This window comes from Asterias amurensis, chromosome 1 (assembly GCF_032118995.1).
Source record: "Asterias amurensis chromosome 1, ASM3211899v1".
In the NCBI taxonomy this organism is placed as follows: Eukaryota; Metazoa; Echinodermata; class Asteroidea; order Forcipulatida; family Asteriidae; genus Asterias; species Asterias amurensis.
Window position 1 is genome coordinate 31,088,651 of NC_092648.1, and position 15,870 is coordinate 31,104,520.

The 15,870-nt window shown below is 38.1% G+C and overlaps 1 protein-coding gene across 3 annotated transcripts in view; it reads left to right on the top strand.

Moving 5' to 3' along the window:
- LOC139936625 (RAC-gamma serine/threonine-protein kinase-like) overlaps nt 1–14,941 on the top strand; it is a 56,826-nt gene extending 41,885 nt beyond the window's left edge. For all 3 annotated transcript variants that reach the window (XM_071931486.1, XM_071931479.1, XM_071931493.1), the window contains exons 8-13: nt 1,253–1,444; nt 3,365–3,493; nt 5,119–5,333; nt 7,409–7,496; nt 8,028–8,133; nt 9,440–14,941. In XM_071931486.1, the coding sequence (XP_071787587.1) occupies nt 1,253–1,444; nt 3,365–3,493; nt 5,119–5,333; nt 7,409–7,496; nt 8,028–8,133; nt 9,440–9,513 (804 nt within the window). In that variant the 3' untranslated portion in view covers nt 9,514–14,941. The remainder of the gene's footprint in view (nt 1–1,252; nt 1,445–3,364; nt 3,494–5,118; nt 5,334–7,408; nt 7,497–8,027; nt 8,134–9,439) is intronic.
- The last annotated feature ends 929 nt before the right edge of the window (nt 14,942–15,870 follow it).

Genomic DNA, 15,870 nt, shown 5'->3' on the forward strand with positions numbered 1-15,870 from the left:
TCTTAATTGCTTTTTATTTCTGAACGCCTCATTCATGTATGTAATGCCCAAGTCGCTTAACAATAAAGGTATTATTTCACGCAGTGAAATAAAAAAAAACGTTTTGGGGTCTAAAAATTCAGATGAGGCGCGTCTTATCCGCAGATGGTAGATGAAAGGTTATCAAGAAAATATGAATTATTATTAATGTTTAACTATTATTAATGTTTGTGTTCTTACTGTACATCACTGCTAATGAAGCAGTGGAAAGCTGTCACCTAAAGTTCCATGGTCAAAGCTCAAAAAGTTTAAGGGTGGCAGTAGACCTGCAGCCGATTTCACAAATCGCTAGGATTAACCCTATATGAGTTAGGGCGAGTAACTCGTCCAAACTTAGGATTAATCTTAAGGTCTGCATGCTACAGTGCAGGGTTGGAACTCGTCCTCAGTCCTAAGATTAATCTTAAGTTAGGATGAGTTTGGTGAAATCGACTGCTGGGTACTATTTATTTATTTAGTCATTCATTCATTTATTCATTCATTCATTTTTATTAAAAAAGTAACTGGCAACGGAAAGCTGATGATTATGTGGTATCATGTCAGGAAATTAGCCTCCCAAAACAAGCCCACATTGTGAACAGAAAAAGACAACAATATGTTTGCACACAGAATTGGATGGGAGTTGCTCTGGTATGGGCACAATTTCATTAGCAAATATTGAGTGGGTCACCAGGCACAACAATATAAACTGAATGTAATTTTGGTTGACAACCTGTTTCTGTTAAGCAATACTTTGCCGGACTGTGTGAATGCTTACGGAAATGGTAGGAGGGTTTTATCCCGCACCCCACAAAGTGTCCATATCACATCAAACCGATGAAGTAACTTCTCCTTGTTAGCGAGTGTATTTAGATTTGATCTTTCACCAGCTGGATGGATGGATGTGAAAAAACTCTCAAGTTTACTCAATCTCGGCTGATCATGCATTTACTTTCCCAACTGAAGAAAAATATCCATATGCAAATGACCGCAGCAATAATAACAAATCAGAGCAATGATAACAAAAAATACCACAACAGCCCACAAGGAAGTAAGTGTATGTTAAAACCACTGAAAGAAAAACAAAACCAGACAAAAACAATGAAGCCCAAAGAAAGGGGGGAAAATCCCCTAAAACATGAATGTTTCAAAAGAGATGACTCAAAAATGTGTTTGTTAGTTCAGCACATATAGCGAAAATGTTAATCATAGTTGATCTTGTTTTATGTTACAGTCACTGAAGTATTCATTCCAAACTACAGACAGACTCTGTTTCGTAATGGAATATGTCAACGGTGGAGAGCTATTCTTCCACCTGTCAAGAGAGCGAGTATTCTCGGAGGATCGGACGCGCTTCTACGGTGCCGAGATCATCTCTGCTTTAACCTACCTGCATGAATGTAATGTTATTTACCGTGATCTTAAGGTGAGTCCTGTGAAGGGTAATGGTAGATCAACAAAATGGAAGATTCACGTCGCATACTGGCCTGATACTTCATTGAAGCATTGAAGGTGATTGCCTCCATGCCCCCTTGTCATTGCCTTGGTGCCCTTGAAATGCTCCAGTAGAAATTCACAAGTTCCCTATAGGGTGCCCTTACCTAGTAGAAAATGCCTTGGTGCCCTTCAGAAAAAGTAGCCTACGGTCCAGCGCATGACATGTTTATGTGCAAACAATTTCTGTACTATACTGGCTTATAGCAATGGTTTATTTTGGCGAAAACAACTTTTTGAGAGCCCTCGACCTTTTGCCTGCAGCTGGCCGTCTGAGTTGAACAACAACCTGAACAACCCATTTTGTATTGTGCGCAGGGTTGCACCTACAGTGCTTCAACTCACTCATGGGTCATTAAGTCAGACAGACCTGGGGTGGATTTCACAAAGGTAGTCCTAACTTAGGACTAGTCCTAGGCAATGCTAAGAGATGGGACTAGTCCTAAGTTAGGAGTAGTCCTAACTTAGGACTAGTCCTAGGCAATGCTAATAGATGGGACTAGTCCTAAGTTAGGACTAGTAACTCATCCTAACTTAGGACTGGTCCTATCTCTTAGCAATGCCTAGGACTAGTCCTAAGTTAGGACTACCTTTGTGAAATCCACCCCTGTCCCTATTTGCATGGATGCAAATATGGAAAGGTCTGTCTGACTTCATGATCTTCTGTCAAGGGAACTCGGCAAGCTCCCACAAGGGGATATAAACACCAAGCTGGCAACGGCCAATCCCTCTCTATAAAAGCATTTGTTAAATGTCTACGATTATTTGTGCACAAATCAAGAAATTGTGAGTCAGTAACTAGACGACAATACTTATTTGAGTCATTGTGGAGTCAGCTTCGTACCTTGGTACATATAGTTACTGCCAATCATGCTCAATCATGGTAGTGTGTACAGTGCTTGTGTCTTGTACAGATGTGACTGACAAGAATTGACAAGATCAATGGGAGTTAAGTTAACCACCGGTTTCAAGGAACAGTTTTGTAGATCATTGTGTTCTACTATTACAACATCTTTCTAACCATATCAATTTTATAACCAACGGTTACAGACCACTTTTCAAAGACCACCTTCCAAGGCAACGTTTTCTTTTTAAAAGCACACAAAGTCGCCCAACAAAATAAAATTATGTTTACCAGAATATGGTTACCAGCCAAAATGCAATTTTTCATGTACAATTTGTGACTGGTATCCTACTGATTGTTGCTAGGTAGAAACTTTTCAAGCATTATTATCTGCTCAAGTACATGTGTAGCTCTATGAAATTGAGCCCTGGAATCTAGCATGCCATTGCATATTATCAGAATGATAACCAACACTCCCTGTTTTAACCAGGGTAGGTCTGACAACAAGATACTAGTAAGAGATTGTTTTACAGATCATTTGGCCGTGGGAATAAGCGAAATAGACGAGTCGTTTTTGTACAAAGAATTCCCAGCTCAAAATCCTGCTTCATGACATTTCCCATCCTGATTCCTCTGTGTGCTGGAAAATCCAAAGTCAATGCCTCCTATTCATGGTCGGCAGGTTTGGAATCCTCCGGTCGAAGAATATTCAGGCTTTGTTATTCTTTGAACTATTCATACACTTGGCCTAATTTTATAGAGCTGCTATAAAGCACAAAAACTGGCTAAGCACAACAAATATATGTGTCATCGGATGGTTACCAGCTAAAATACCAATTCACATGTAGCATATGCAGAATATTTCAAAGCAATGCTTACAAACAAAGTTCAGGGTCGGTAGTCATTAAAAAATAAAAAAATAAACTTTTTTCGTGGAAATAGTTTGTGGGTCTATGTTCTCTGTTTAGTCAGCTGTTATCCTTATTTTATGGTCTTTTGTCATTGCAGTTAGAGAATTTACTGTTAGACCAGTATGGCCACATCAAGATCACTGATTTTGGACTTTGCAAAGAGGATCTATCTTTTGGAAACACAACCAGCACGTTTTGTGGCACGCCAGAGTATCTAGCACCAGAGGTAAGACGTCTCACCCATCTTAATCCGGTGTCGTTTTCTTTTTTGCACCCACTGAGTACAAGTTGCTACAGAAAGCTATTCGTATTACTACAACATTATTTTAAATAGATGTTAAATTTGCATCAGGGACAAAGAATATTCGTTTTGGTTTTACCCATATACGTGGATGTGTGTTGGCACTGTGAATACAGTAATTTCCTGAGTCCTATGAAAAAAATAACCTAGCATGTTACTCGGGTGGAAATAAAACCCACGGCTGTGGCAATTCTAGAGCAGTGTCATACAAACTAGACAAAACAACAACAGTTATCTTTCATGTGGCCCCACTATTTTTGTTGACGTTAAATTGTTAATAATTTGATCACCTAAACTTGGGAAAATTTATGTTTGAATATAAAAGTGGCCTACTGTTGACAAGCTTCAGTACGATTCCTTTGGCATCCCTCTGCCCTGCCACTCTTTAAAAACAGTGGACACTGTTGGTAATTACTCAAAATAATTATTACCATAAAAACCTACTTGATAACAAGCAATGGGGAGCTGTTGATGGTATAAAACATTGTGAGAAACGGCTCCCTTTGAAGTAACGCAGTCTTCGAGAAAGAAGTAATTTTCCATTAATTTTCTATTGAGACCTCTGATTTAGAATTTGAGGCCTCAAAATCAAGCATGTGAAAGCACACAACCTTGTGTGACAAGGGTATTTTTTTCGTCCATTATTATCTCACAACTTCGACGACCATTTGAGCTCAAATTTTCAAAGGTTTGTTATTTTGCATGTATGTTGAGATACACCAAGTGAGAAGACTGGTCAAAGACAATTACCAATAGTGTCCAGTGCCCTTAAAGCCACTGGACCCTTTCGGTAAGCAGTATTGTCCAAGTCCCACACTTCGTGTATCACAACTTATATATAAAATAACAGACCTATGCAAATTTAGGCTCAATTGGTCATCGGAGTCGGGAGAAAATAACTGGAAAACTCACTCTTGTTTCCGCGTGTTTCGCTGTGTCGTGACATGTGTTTAAAATGTCAAAATGTCACATTCTGCTTATCAGAAACACCAGGGCCTGAGTTCATTGCGTTTGACTGCTTGGCCATGACATGCCAATGAACTTGCACACAATCTCTTACAAAATTTCCATTTCTTAGGTTGTATATATAAACACAGGATCAGCTAATTGGTAATGCCGTCACAGTTTTGTTAAATTGTATGTTTATTGAAAGGTAATAATAACAAGTTCTTGAATAGCGCATATTATAACTAGTGCCCTGGTCCTTGGGCCAATAAAATTCCTTTAATCTTTTTCAGCTTACTGGGGAGTATACATAACATGGGCAATCCTAGCACTCCAAAGGCTTCTCCATACACAATATCAACCTCTACCCTAGCAGGTTCCTGTTTATTCCCCTTGGTGAAAAGAAGCAATTATAGTAAAGTGTCTTGCTCAAGGTCACAAGTGTCACGACCGAGATCCGAACCCACACCCCGGTGACTTAACCACCCAAACGTGAATTTGATGTATTTAACCCCTCGGCCATGACACCCTAGTAGATGATGCAAGTGAGTTTTGTCTCTTGCAAACTGATGATGTTTTACCCCTTTAACCCTTTTTCTTTCCAGGTCTTAGAAGACAGTGATTACGGCCGAGCAGTGGACTGGTGGGGTACCGGTGTAGTCATGTATGAAATGATGTGTGGCCGTTTACCATTCTACAGCCGTGACCATGAGGTTTTATTTGAGTTGATCCTGGTTCAAGAGGTCAAGTTTCCGGCGAGATTATCGGATAGTGCGAGGTCATTACTAAGTGGACTTCTTGCGAAGGACCCAACGAAAAGGTACACATCTAACCCATATATGTACATATATTATTTATTTCAGTGGTAAATTGATCATACGAACACATTAATTGTTTACTTGGTTTGTTTTGTGCAAATGGCTAAAACATAGCTCACAATAGCACTATCAGGCTAAACTACTTAATTGATTTGAATAATGGAGGCTAGGATAAGATGATAGAATAGGTCTGCAGCAGGGTTAGCTGGGGTGATGGAGTTACGCATCAAAGCGAGACGATAAAAGCCCTTTGTTGCGGCATTGACCCTGTTTGAAGAGACAATAAACATAAACAGACTCATAACATTAGCAATTTATCCTGCAGATCTGAGTAGTACTGAGTATACAGTGCTAACACACATCGGTGTATGGGTACAAACCAAATTTATTATTCTTTATCCCCGATGCAAAATTAAATCCTCTCATTGCGTACCCGCTGCTAAATCATAGGATTTGAACTGCCTTTAGCTACCGGGCAACCTCGGTAGTCTAGTTGGTAAGACACTGCTCTAAAATTGCAAAGGTCGTGGGGTTCGAATCCCACCCGAGTGCCGCTAGCTGCCGGGCAACCTCGGTAGTCTAGTTGGTAAGACACTGCTCTAAAATTGCAAAGGTCGTGGGTTTGAATCCCACCCGAGTGCCGCTAGCTGCCGGGCAACCTCGGTTGTCTAGTTGGTAAGACACTGCTCTAGAATTGCAAAGGTCGTGGGTTCGAATCCCACCCGAGTGCCGCTAGCTGCCGGGCAACCTCGGTAGTCTAGTTGGTAAGACACTGCTCTAGAATTGCAAAGGTCGTGAGTTCGAATCCCACCCGAGTACATGCCTGTTATATTTTTCACAGGACTCGGGGAAAGTACTGAGTATACAGTGCTATTACACATCGGTGTATGGGTAAAAACCAAAACAAATACTCTCAGTAACAATTGCTGTTGAGTTGATCCATCATTACAAACCATTAATTGCTCGTGCCCAATTTGATAGCATTGCTTAAACGGCCAATTTTGTGCTTAGTGTGCGATTTCCATTTCATAGAGCTGCTAGCTGTAGACACACAAACAAGCATGCTTACCTTTTGATGCTTACTGCCTAAAAACTGATGATTTAAGAATATAAATCCATGGTGAATGCACAAGATGACCACCTAATTTTCTTGATAACCTGTGAAACACCTTACCATTTTTTTCTGCTACTGTAAGGAAGAAAATTTGCTTACCGTAAAGCAGCGCTATGAAATTGTGGCCAGATTTTGTAGTTGGCAAAGTAGTGCACGTATGCATAGATTGTTGAGATTCGTTTACCACATGATTATTGGCTGGCAATCAAAATTACAGTGGATGATGTTTGAATGGTCGGGTAGAAAGGGAGTCGAACTTGTACTATCTAGCTATGCATTCACTATATTTTAACATATTTCAGGCTGGCATAAAGCTGTATATGGTAGAATGAGTCATTTGTTACAATCTGGAAGTTTTTACTTTCAAATTGTAACAAATTATTAAAATCACTTGATAGACTGGTCCCCTCAAAGATATTTATTGTTGTTACAGTTCAATGGATTTCATAGGGCATTGTATTTAGCGTGTGTGGTGCGTGTGTGTACAGCACAAAGCTTGCATCAAAGAGCGCACGGACGATCTTCTTAATTTTGAAGTGGAAGTGTTGATTTTGTGGAAGTGTCTTGGCCGAGCGGTCAAGAGCACCGAGTTCAAATCTGGTTTTTCTGATCAGCAAAGTATGGGTTCGAATCCCCAGCCGTGAGCAAGACACTTAACCATTGCTTCGTCCTTCGGATGGGACGTAAAGCTGTTGGTTCCATGTGTACTGTAATGCATGTAAAAGAACCCAGTGCACTTTTCGAAAAGAGCAGGGGTTTGCCCCGGTGTTTTTGGCTGTGGATGGTGTATGCGCCGTAGCACCTTGTAAACCCTATAATTATTGGGTCTCAAAATTCATCACTGCTATTACCTATCTTTCTGAAAGTTTGTGTATACTCATCGCCTTGAGTACCTTGTTTGGTAGATACGTGCGCTATATAAGACTTTGATTCTATTATTGATGTGGTTTTTTTTCTGCTCAGGTTGGGAGGTGGACAGGAAGATGCCAAGGAGATTATGGAGCATCCGTTTTTTGCATGTATAAATTGGGAGGACTTATTTGACAAGAAGGTACGTCTGAAAACATTGCCAAAGACCCCCTGCTTATAATAATAATGAACCATTCTTGTATAGGGCATATCACAATCACAGAGAATTCTCAATGCGCTTTGAGGTGCTGTAGAAATGAGTAAAACAAATAATTTTCGTCTCAGTTTTAGCATGTAAAAACGTATTGACCAGTTATGCTATGATTATGGTATAATATCATGACTGGTTAATGGGGTTTTACATGCTAAAATACTTTTCGTCTAAGCGTGGCGAAAATTATTTTGTGACTTCTTTTATTCATTTTTAAAAAACTACAGAACCTCAGTTAGTAATCATTGATGGGAAGCATTTTACCATTATTATTTCCAAACCCTGTAAGTTTAATGTAAATCTGTGGACATTTTGAAAAAGTACCCGAATCCTCTAAAGAGCTTCATAACTTGAGCATGGGTTTGATTTGAATTTGGGTCCATGGAGTGAAAGATCAGGCAATACATCGACACACTCCTCTCGGGAGGCAATTTTGTAACTTTTTAATGTTTGACCACACAGATTGAACCACCCTTCAAGCCCAGTGTCAAATCAGAAACGGACACCAGGTATTTTGATGAAGAATTTACAGCTGAGCCTGTAGAACTCACACCCCCAGATACTAACAGTAAGTATTCATAAGTACAACAATACTATTTTAAGATTTATATTGCGCCAATTACATGAAAACTATTCAAAGCACATCAAATGTTTTAGAATGCAAAGGTGGAAGAAAAGATATCGAACCGAGATTGGTCACCAGGCCAGCGCCCAAACCACAGTATGGGGGGGTACGTCTGTACTAAAGCTCACTCTACGTGAGCTAGAATCATTTATCATAAGCCTGTTATGCCACATCCATTTTACCCATAAATTAGTATAAAGCCCGGTTCATACTTCCTGCGAATGCGAACGCTAAGTGAATTTGACGTAACGACCCCCCTTTCCTTTTCGCAGCGATGTTCACAAGTGAGTAGAGCAGAGGGCAGCTGCTGCGAAATATTCGTTCGGCATTCGCATTCGCATGAAGTATGAACCGGGCTTGATGCAAGAAAAATCTAACACTGATTATAAAACACCAAAGTAGATTCTTGTCATTTGATTGGTGTTCTTTTTCATTCATTAATCAAACCAATACATGGCCTACATCCTAAGCTATGCATTTTCTTCCCATCCTATATGACTATTGTACGCTACCCGCACCATGCATTAATATACAAATATCAGCAGTACAAAACACCCTCAGAGTTAATGCAAGAATACAATCAAGTCGATTTTATTTATTGTGTCAGTTTTATCCTATCATTTGACACATATCTACTTGGATGTCATATAAAATAATGTATGTTTTGCATTCGTGCAAAGGAGAGAATACTTTCATTTGTTAAAGGAACACGTTGCCTTGGATCGGACGAGTTGGTCTATAAAAAGCGTTTGAAACCGTTTGTTATGAAATGTATATGGTTAGAAAGATGTTTTAAAAGTAGAATATAATGATCCACACAAGTATCACTCAAAATTGCACGGTTTTCTTTTTACGTTGCGAACTATCACCGTCGGCCATTTATGGGAGTCAAAATTTTGACCCCCATAAATGGCCGACCGTGTTATTGGACGAGGTAAAAAGAAAACCACGCAATTTCGAGGCATATTTGTGTAGATCATTGTATTCTACTTTTACATCATCTTTCTAACCATATGCATTCTATAACAAACGGTCACAAAACGCTTTTCAAAGACAAACTCGACCGATCCAAGGCAACGTGTTCCTTTAACAGTTGGAATGTCAGTTGGCTTTTCCTCATTGAATTGAGCATCTGTCAACTCATAGGTTGTAAATATTCTCAACATTGCACTTGTACAGCATTCATTAATTTAAACTATCCTCCTTCTACCATGTTTTCACACTTACCTTCAACTTCTTGTCATTGCAGAATTGTCAACTGACACAGGGCTGCCACAATTTGAGAAGTTTTCATATTCTGGCGATAAAGGAGGACATCTTTAAGGTCTACCTTAGCATCGACTTTAAACTTCAGAGAGACCTAGTCCAATCCTCTATCCACCCCAAAGATTGAGATGACTGGCGGAGATGGTGGTACCACATGAAAGAGGTTGTTATTGATAGGTTCAACAAGAAACATCAACCGTATTGTGGTTCACCTTCTTGTGTCCTGTTGTTATCACCGTCAGACAAGCAGATTTAAGCAAGTCTTAAAAGAGTCTGACTTGAAACAGGGCTGCCAAATATTTTGACTGAAGTTTGATTTTTTGTTGGCATGATCATTGGTAGAGGTTGGTCTCACAATCATCAATAATTTTAATAACATTAATAATTGCCACCATATTGTTGTTTTCTTCCAAAGAGAAGAAAAATGGGTAAAACATCCCACCTTGAATATTATTAGGCCATAGAGGGACCGTTTGGGGCCAAATGTAGGGACCATTTTGGGCCAAACAGAAATGCCGGACCAGTTAGAGTTTTAAGCTTAAAATGTTCCTCAAAGTTCAGACTGGGGGACTGTTAGTTATGGGAGAAGTCTAAGTTCATTTAATTTTCTTGTTAGTTCCCCCACCTAATTGGTCAAATGTTCATGCTGAGATGACAGTGTGCCACCACCTGGTGAAGTAAATTAGCGCTTGTGACAACTCTTGGAAAGAAGTAGCACTTTTAGTTTATCTTTTTATACTTGATTTGAGAGGGATTTTGTTGACCTGTGAACTCTCTTAGCGTTGTTTGAGATCTTGTCATGCTTTAACGACAATTGCTTTAAAAAGTATCTGACTTTGTTTCTGAAATAAGAGGGTTATTGAAATGCAACTTGATCACCCGTTCATGCCTCACAGGGTTTGTGCAACTTGAATTTCTGAGGCAGAATCCACGGAGAAAAATTTTCCAGTGGTATTTTTAAGATGGGTGTCTAGTTTTCAAAGCAGATTGGTAGCAGTGAAAGACACAATGTTGTGACAATGTGAAGTATGTTTGAATCAAGTCTTTAACAGGCATGGTACTGGCATTTCTTGGAAAACTTTTCTTTCACCAATCAGAAGCTTTCCTCGTTTATTTTTTGCTCAGATGATAAAATCAAAATTTGCGAGCCAGAAAAGAAAGAAAAAATATTTGCATTAAATTGACTGTACCTTAATTGAGCTTACCGTCGGGGGAAAACCCCGGGTAGGAATGAAATTATGACATAACATCACAATGGAATGTGATAAAATTTCAAAGTAGTTTGTTGTTTGAAAAAAAGGAAGGTAAATTTACTGATTATGTTTCAGAATTGGAAAGAGATGTACATATACATGCCCTATATTTTATAAATCTTCTATTTGGCCAATGTTATATGTGGAAGAGGAATTGCAGAGCGGCCATCTTGGTTTATTCTTGATACACAAATCAATGTGATACAAAATGAGGCTCACTATCACAATAGTCAGGTGTTTATCATGGTACCATTTTTGCTCTTTACCCCCACCATGACACACGGGGTACTGTTACGTAGCACTTTCAGTCAAAGCGTGCTTCGTGTAAGCGAGACTGCCACATTCATTCCACTGTGTATAATTTGTACACGTGCAGTTTCCATGAAATAATGGAGCAAGTCAAAGAAAGCCATCGTAGTGTGGGGGAGCATATTCAAAACTTCACAAATTCTCTTCCGGTGGCATGTACATGTACTTAAATAGTTTGCCAAATGCATGAATGCCTTTTGGATGAGATTATTGAAGGCCACAGATTTGTTGCATTTTCTCTGCAGTATGATACTCAATCCATCTTGAATTCAAAGTCCCGATCTTTTTGGTAGCCGTTTTTAAATAATTTTTGATGGGAAGAATTTGGTTGCCACGTTGGCCGTCAAGAATTATTGTAATGGAGTTAGCTGAAGACAGATAGCAGTTGTTTTGGATTCAGATGTACCTGTGTGTAGTATTGCTGTAAATATACCTTGTGTATTGTATGATTATTAAGATTGTACGTGTACATGTTACTGTATGTTCCGTGTCAGTATAGGCCACACTAGGCTCGGTATACAAATCATGGCATCATTACTGATTGAAGGGGCGGAACTTTATTGGGTTGTATGCTATTGAGGTCTGACCTTATGTAAATGAAGGTCAATTATGCATATTCATATACAGTAAGGTGTTGGCAATGTTATGTTGCTAGACATCAATCTACCTCTCGGACAAAGATGCAATATTGGAAGAGCAGACAAACTTTCCCCTGGCGTAAGAAAACAATACACAGATAACTGGCCACGGAGAATTTACTTAAGAGATATGCAAAAAATTGAATTGCTCAAAGAATGCAAAAAATGGTGTCCTCATGGAAAGGTTCTTTTCTTTCTTTCTTTTCATTGTACAGTGTTTGGAGATTTTCCAAACTCTTTAGAAGTTAGACTTCAACTTGAAAAAGTGGTCATCATTTTTGTATGCCTAGAAGGGGAACCAGATACATTGTTATCCATGGATTTTAAATTTGTGTACAGACCCAAAATAACAATGGCTTCTTACTGGAACAGGCATGCCAGTCCAAACATGAAGGTGTAACCATAGAGCAGAGAGTATTGTGGAGGGTATGGAAGCTGGGTCTCTAACCAAGTATGCCAAGGGGTATGGGCTAGAATATGCAGTTGAACTATTAAGAACACGCCAACCATCTCAGCAAAGGAAGAGATTACATGGTATACTTGCAGGAACAATCTGATTTAAATCTCATATCCTGAAAGCCTCAAATCATTCATTCATGTAATTTTTTTACAGGGGCCTAAGGGGTGTTTTTCTTTCGGCAGGTGGGTGGAATCATAGAAATAGAACACTGAGAACATTGAGCTCGACCTCCCTGTGTGTACTCGGCGTGTATGGCAAAATGATCATGTTGAGAGCGCACATAGACCGTCTCTACGTGTTTTTAATGGTCAATGTTCATGACGGCTACTGTTTGGCAAAGAAAACAACATAGACGGCTACTGTTTGGCAAAGAAAACAACATAGACACGGCTACTGTTTGGCAAAGAAAACAACATACACGCAGCGATAAAAGTGGCCTCACAACAAAATGCACGCATAATGTCGCACTCGGCGTTCTCCTGGTTCTATTTCTATGGGTGGAATGCAGTTTATAAGATTTCAGTTGAGATGATGGCTATCGGGAACAACTCTTTTTGATGTCAGTTTTGAAAATTTAAGTTGTGTCTGAAATTTCACTGACGCAACATGTTGTATATTTTTATTGATAACTCTTCGCGGTCATATTGTATAGACGAGTTTTAAAAAAATCACAAGTAGATTGTATAGATGCATGGACTTCATACTATGGTGTTAATCATTTAGTTTTATTTTTGTTAAAAAGTGAAATGGTTCAGTGCACTTCTACAACTGTTCTTTTTTTCTTAAGTAGAGCCTTTAAAAATGTGTGTGTTTTGTTTTTGTTTTTTATTTGTTGAACTAATTTTATATAACTTTTTTTTAAAGGAATAACTGACCCTGTAATGCACACAGTTTTGTATATTTGCAGTAATACAGATGTGTGCTATTGTACATGTGTATTATAGTTGTCATCAGTGACCGGGTAACATTGGACACTCCTGGAGTAAAAGCTCACCTTTCCTTGTATCTCGATTGTCAAACGCATAAAAAAAGCAAACATAAAAGCATTACACTTGCTGATCGAATTCCATTAAATTGAATTGGTATGCATTTTCAGTAAAAAACATCCTCGCAGAATTATGTTGAGAAATATTAGCCAATGAAATTGCAGATTTTCTCATAAGTTTTGCCGTATTAATGCTGTGATCTATTGACCCTCGTGTCTGAGTTTCTCTGTAAAATTATCATGCAAATTAATACACGATGTTCAAAGTGGCGATGATAGCGGGAAAAGTTATAGGGGAAAAAAGTTTCAATCTTTGAAATCTTAAATTTTATTTGAGAAACATTGCCCTCAATTCGCTTTTGGACATATTGATGACCATTTTTAAATCTTAATCCGTGTTTCACTCGAGAATATCCCAAGCAAGGCTTGATGGGAATTAGTCTGGTACCCATAATGAAGTAATTTATTTAATAGTAGATTTGGTTGCTCAGCACTATAACCATTGCTTTGCCTACAGTGAACAGGATTTTAAAAGATGGCCCAATTTTACAGATTTCATCTAAAAATTACACAGAAACCTGGAAATCGCAATGGGTGGAAACAATAGAACCCTTTACTGATGATTTAACAGTTTGTTTACTGCTTTTTTTTAATTAAGTGCTTTAACTGGGTACTGCCTTTCTGACATTTGTGCATAGACACAATGGTTTCCCGTTCTTCTCCGAAGTGGTAAACAAACTGTGACGTCATCAGTACTGAGAAACATGTCCTGGATCTAATTGGAAATTATATCCTAATTGGAACATCACATTTGGGCCCAATTTCATAGAGTTGCTTAAGCAGGAGCAATTGTCTGCTAAGCAGAAATGGGCAGGATAGTTACAAATTGTACATGCGACGAATGTTGCCCGTTAACCTTAATCTGGTAAGCAAAATGTTATCCTGCTCAGCTACTTTTTTTTCATAAGCAGCTCTATGAAATTGGGTACAGCTTGAACAGTTGGTTGGTTGGTTGGCGGCCGGTTAATCAATGGCCAACGGTTGGAACAGTTATGGTTGCAGCTGTGGAAACACACCCTAGTTAACTCTTCATTTTGCAAAGGTTGAAAGTCTGGTCGGTAACTAATTTTTTTCACAAAGTTTCCCCAATGTCTAAGGTCGTGTGAGGGTAATCCATATTTTCTGGTTAAAAATTTCACTTGTTACATCAGGGGGATTTTATATTTTTATTTTATTAGTTTGTGACAAGAAAAGTTGGAAATAGTTGATCAACATTTTTGTTCAGTTCTTACTAATGTTTTTCTTTTTGTAATTTATAGTTATACTTTATACGTTAATGGTCAGAGAGATACCCTCACCATTAAAGGTAAACTGTACAGATAAGGCTCACTGAATTTCTGTTATTGTAAATGTGGAATAGTAAATGTGGACTTTATACATATTTTAGAGAGGTTACAGCTTGCATGTGGTGGGAATAAATAAAAAAAATGTTAAATATTCAAAACCATTTTTGTTTGTGTATAAAAAAAAAATTAAAATAGTAAATCTATATCGTTCAGAAGCACATGTTAAATGGCCCTGTTTGAAGAAAAAACAAACAAGGCGGTTTGGAAGGTATAATGGAGAGAAAAATGGCCAATGCATAGTGAAGATAAGGACATGATTTTTAATGACTTTTTTTCTTTAGGAGTAAAGTTAAGACTCGACTCATTTTATATGTTTAAGTACAAGCTGAAATCAGTGTCATGGTCATGTCTGAATCTTGTTTATGTACAGTAGGCTATTCATATTTTGTGCATCTCGTCAACATTATTGTAAAGTAAAACAAAAACAAAACAGATTGTGATCTTGCTGTGTGTTTATTTATTTAATGTCTGTCACTGTAGTCATAACTGTAAATACAAAAATAAGATAAGATAAGAACTTTGTTATCCCACACTTGGAAATTAAAACTGACATTGATTCAAAAAGTCAGACAAAAATACTAAACAAACAGATTGGTTTTAAAAAAAACACACATTAAAAGCAGTATAATAAAAGAACAATATAGCACAACATGACATGAAATGGAACATTCAAGATTTCAACAAGCGATTGAGTTGTATAAAATTGCATAAAAATGTTGTGTCATGTAGCTCAAACATACATCCTTGTCATTTTGATTTTGTTCATATCATTCTTATTTGATTTCAACAATAAATAATCCATAGTTGAACTTTGTTTAGTTATAATTTGAATCAACCATAAGTTGTTGAGCAAGTGATAAAAACAAAATGCATTATGCAGAGCTTTGCGGCGTCCATTTAGTAGATAAAGTATGACACATGGATATATTATGTTCAAAGATTCAAATGACAAGGTTCATAATGAAGGATGTATGATTTTAAAGGCTGTGGACACTATTGGTAATTGTCAAAGACTACCCTCAAAGTTGGTGTATCTCATCATTATGCATAAAATAACAAACCTGTGAAAATTTGAGCTCAACCGGTCATCGAAGTTGCGAGATAATAATGAAAGAAAAATAACCCTTGTCACACGAAGTTGTGTGCGTTTAGATGGTTGATTTCGAGACCTCAAGTTCTAAATCTGAGGTCTCGAAATCAAATTCGTGGAAAATTACTTCTTTCTCGAAAACTATGGCACTTCAGAGGGAGCCGTTTCTCACAATGTTTTATACCATCAACCTCTCCCCATTACTTGTCACCAAGAAAAGTTTTATGCCAATAACTATTTGAGTAATTACCAATAGTGTCCACTGCCTTTAAG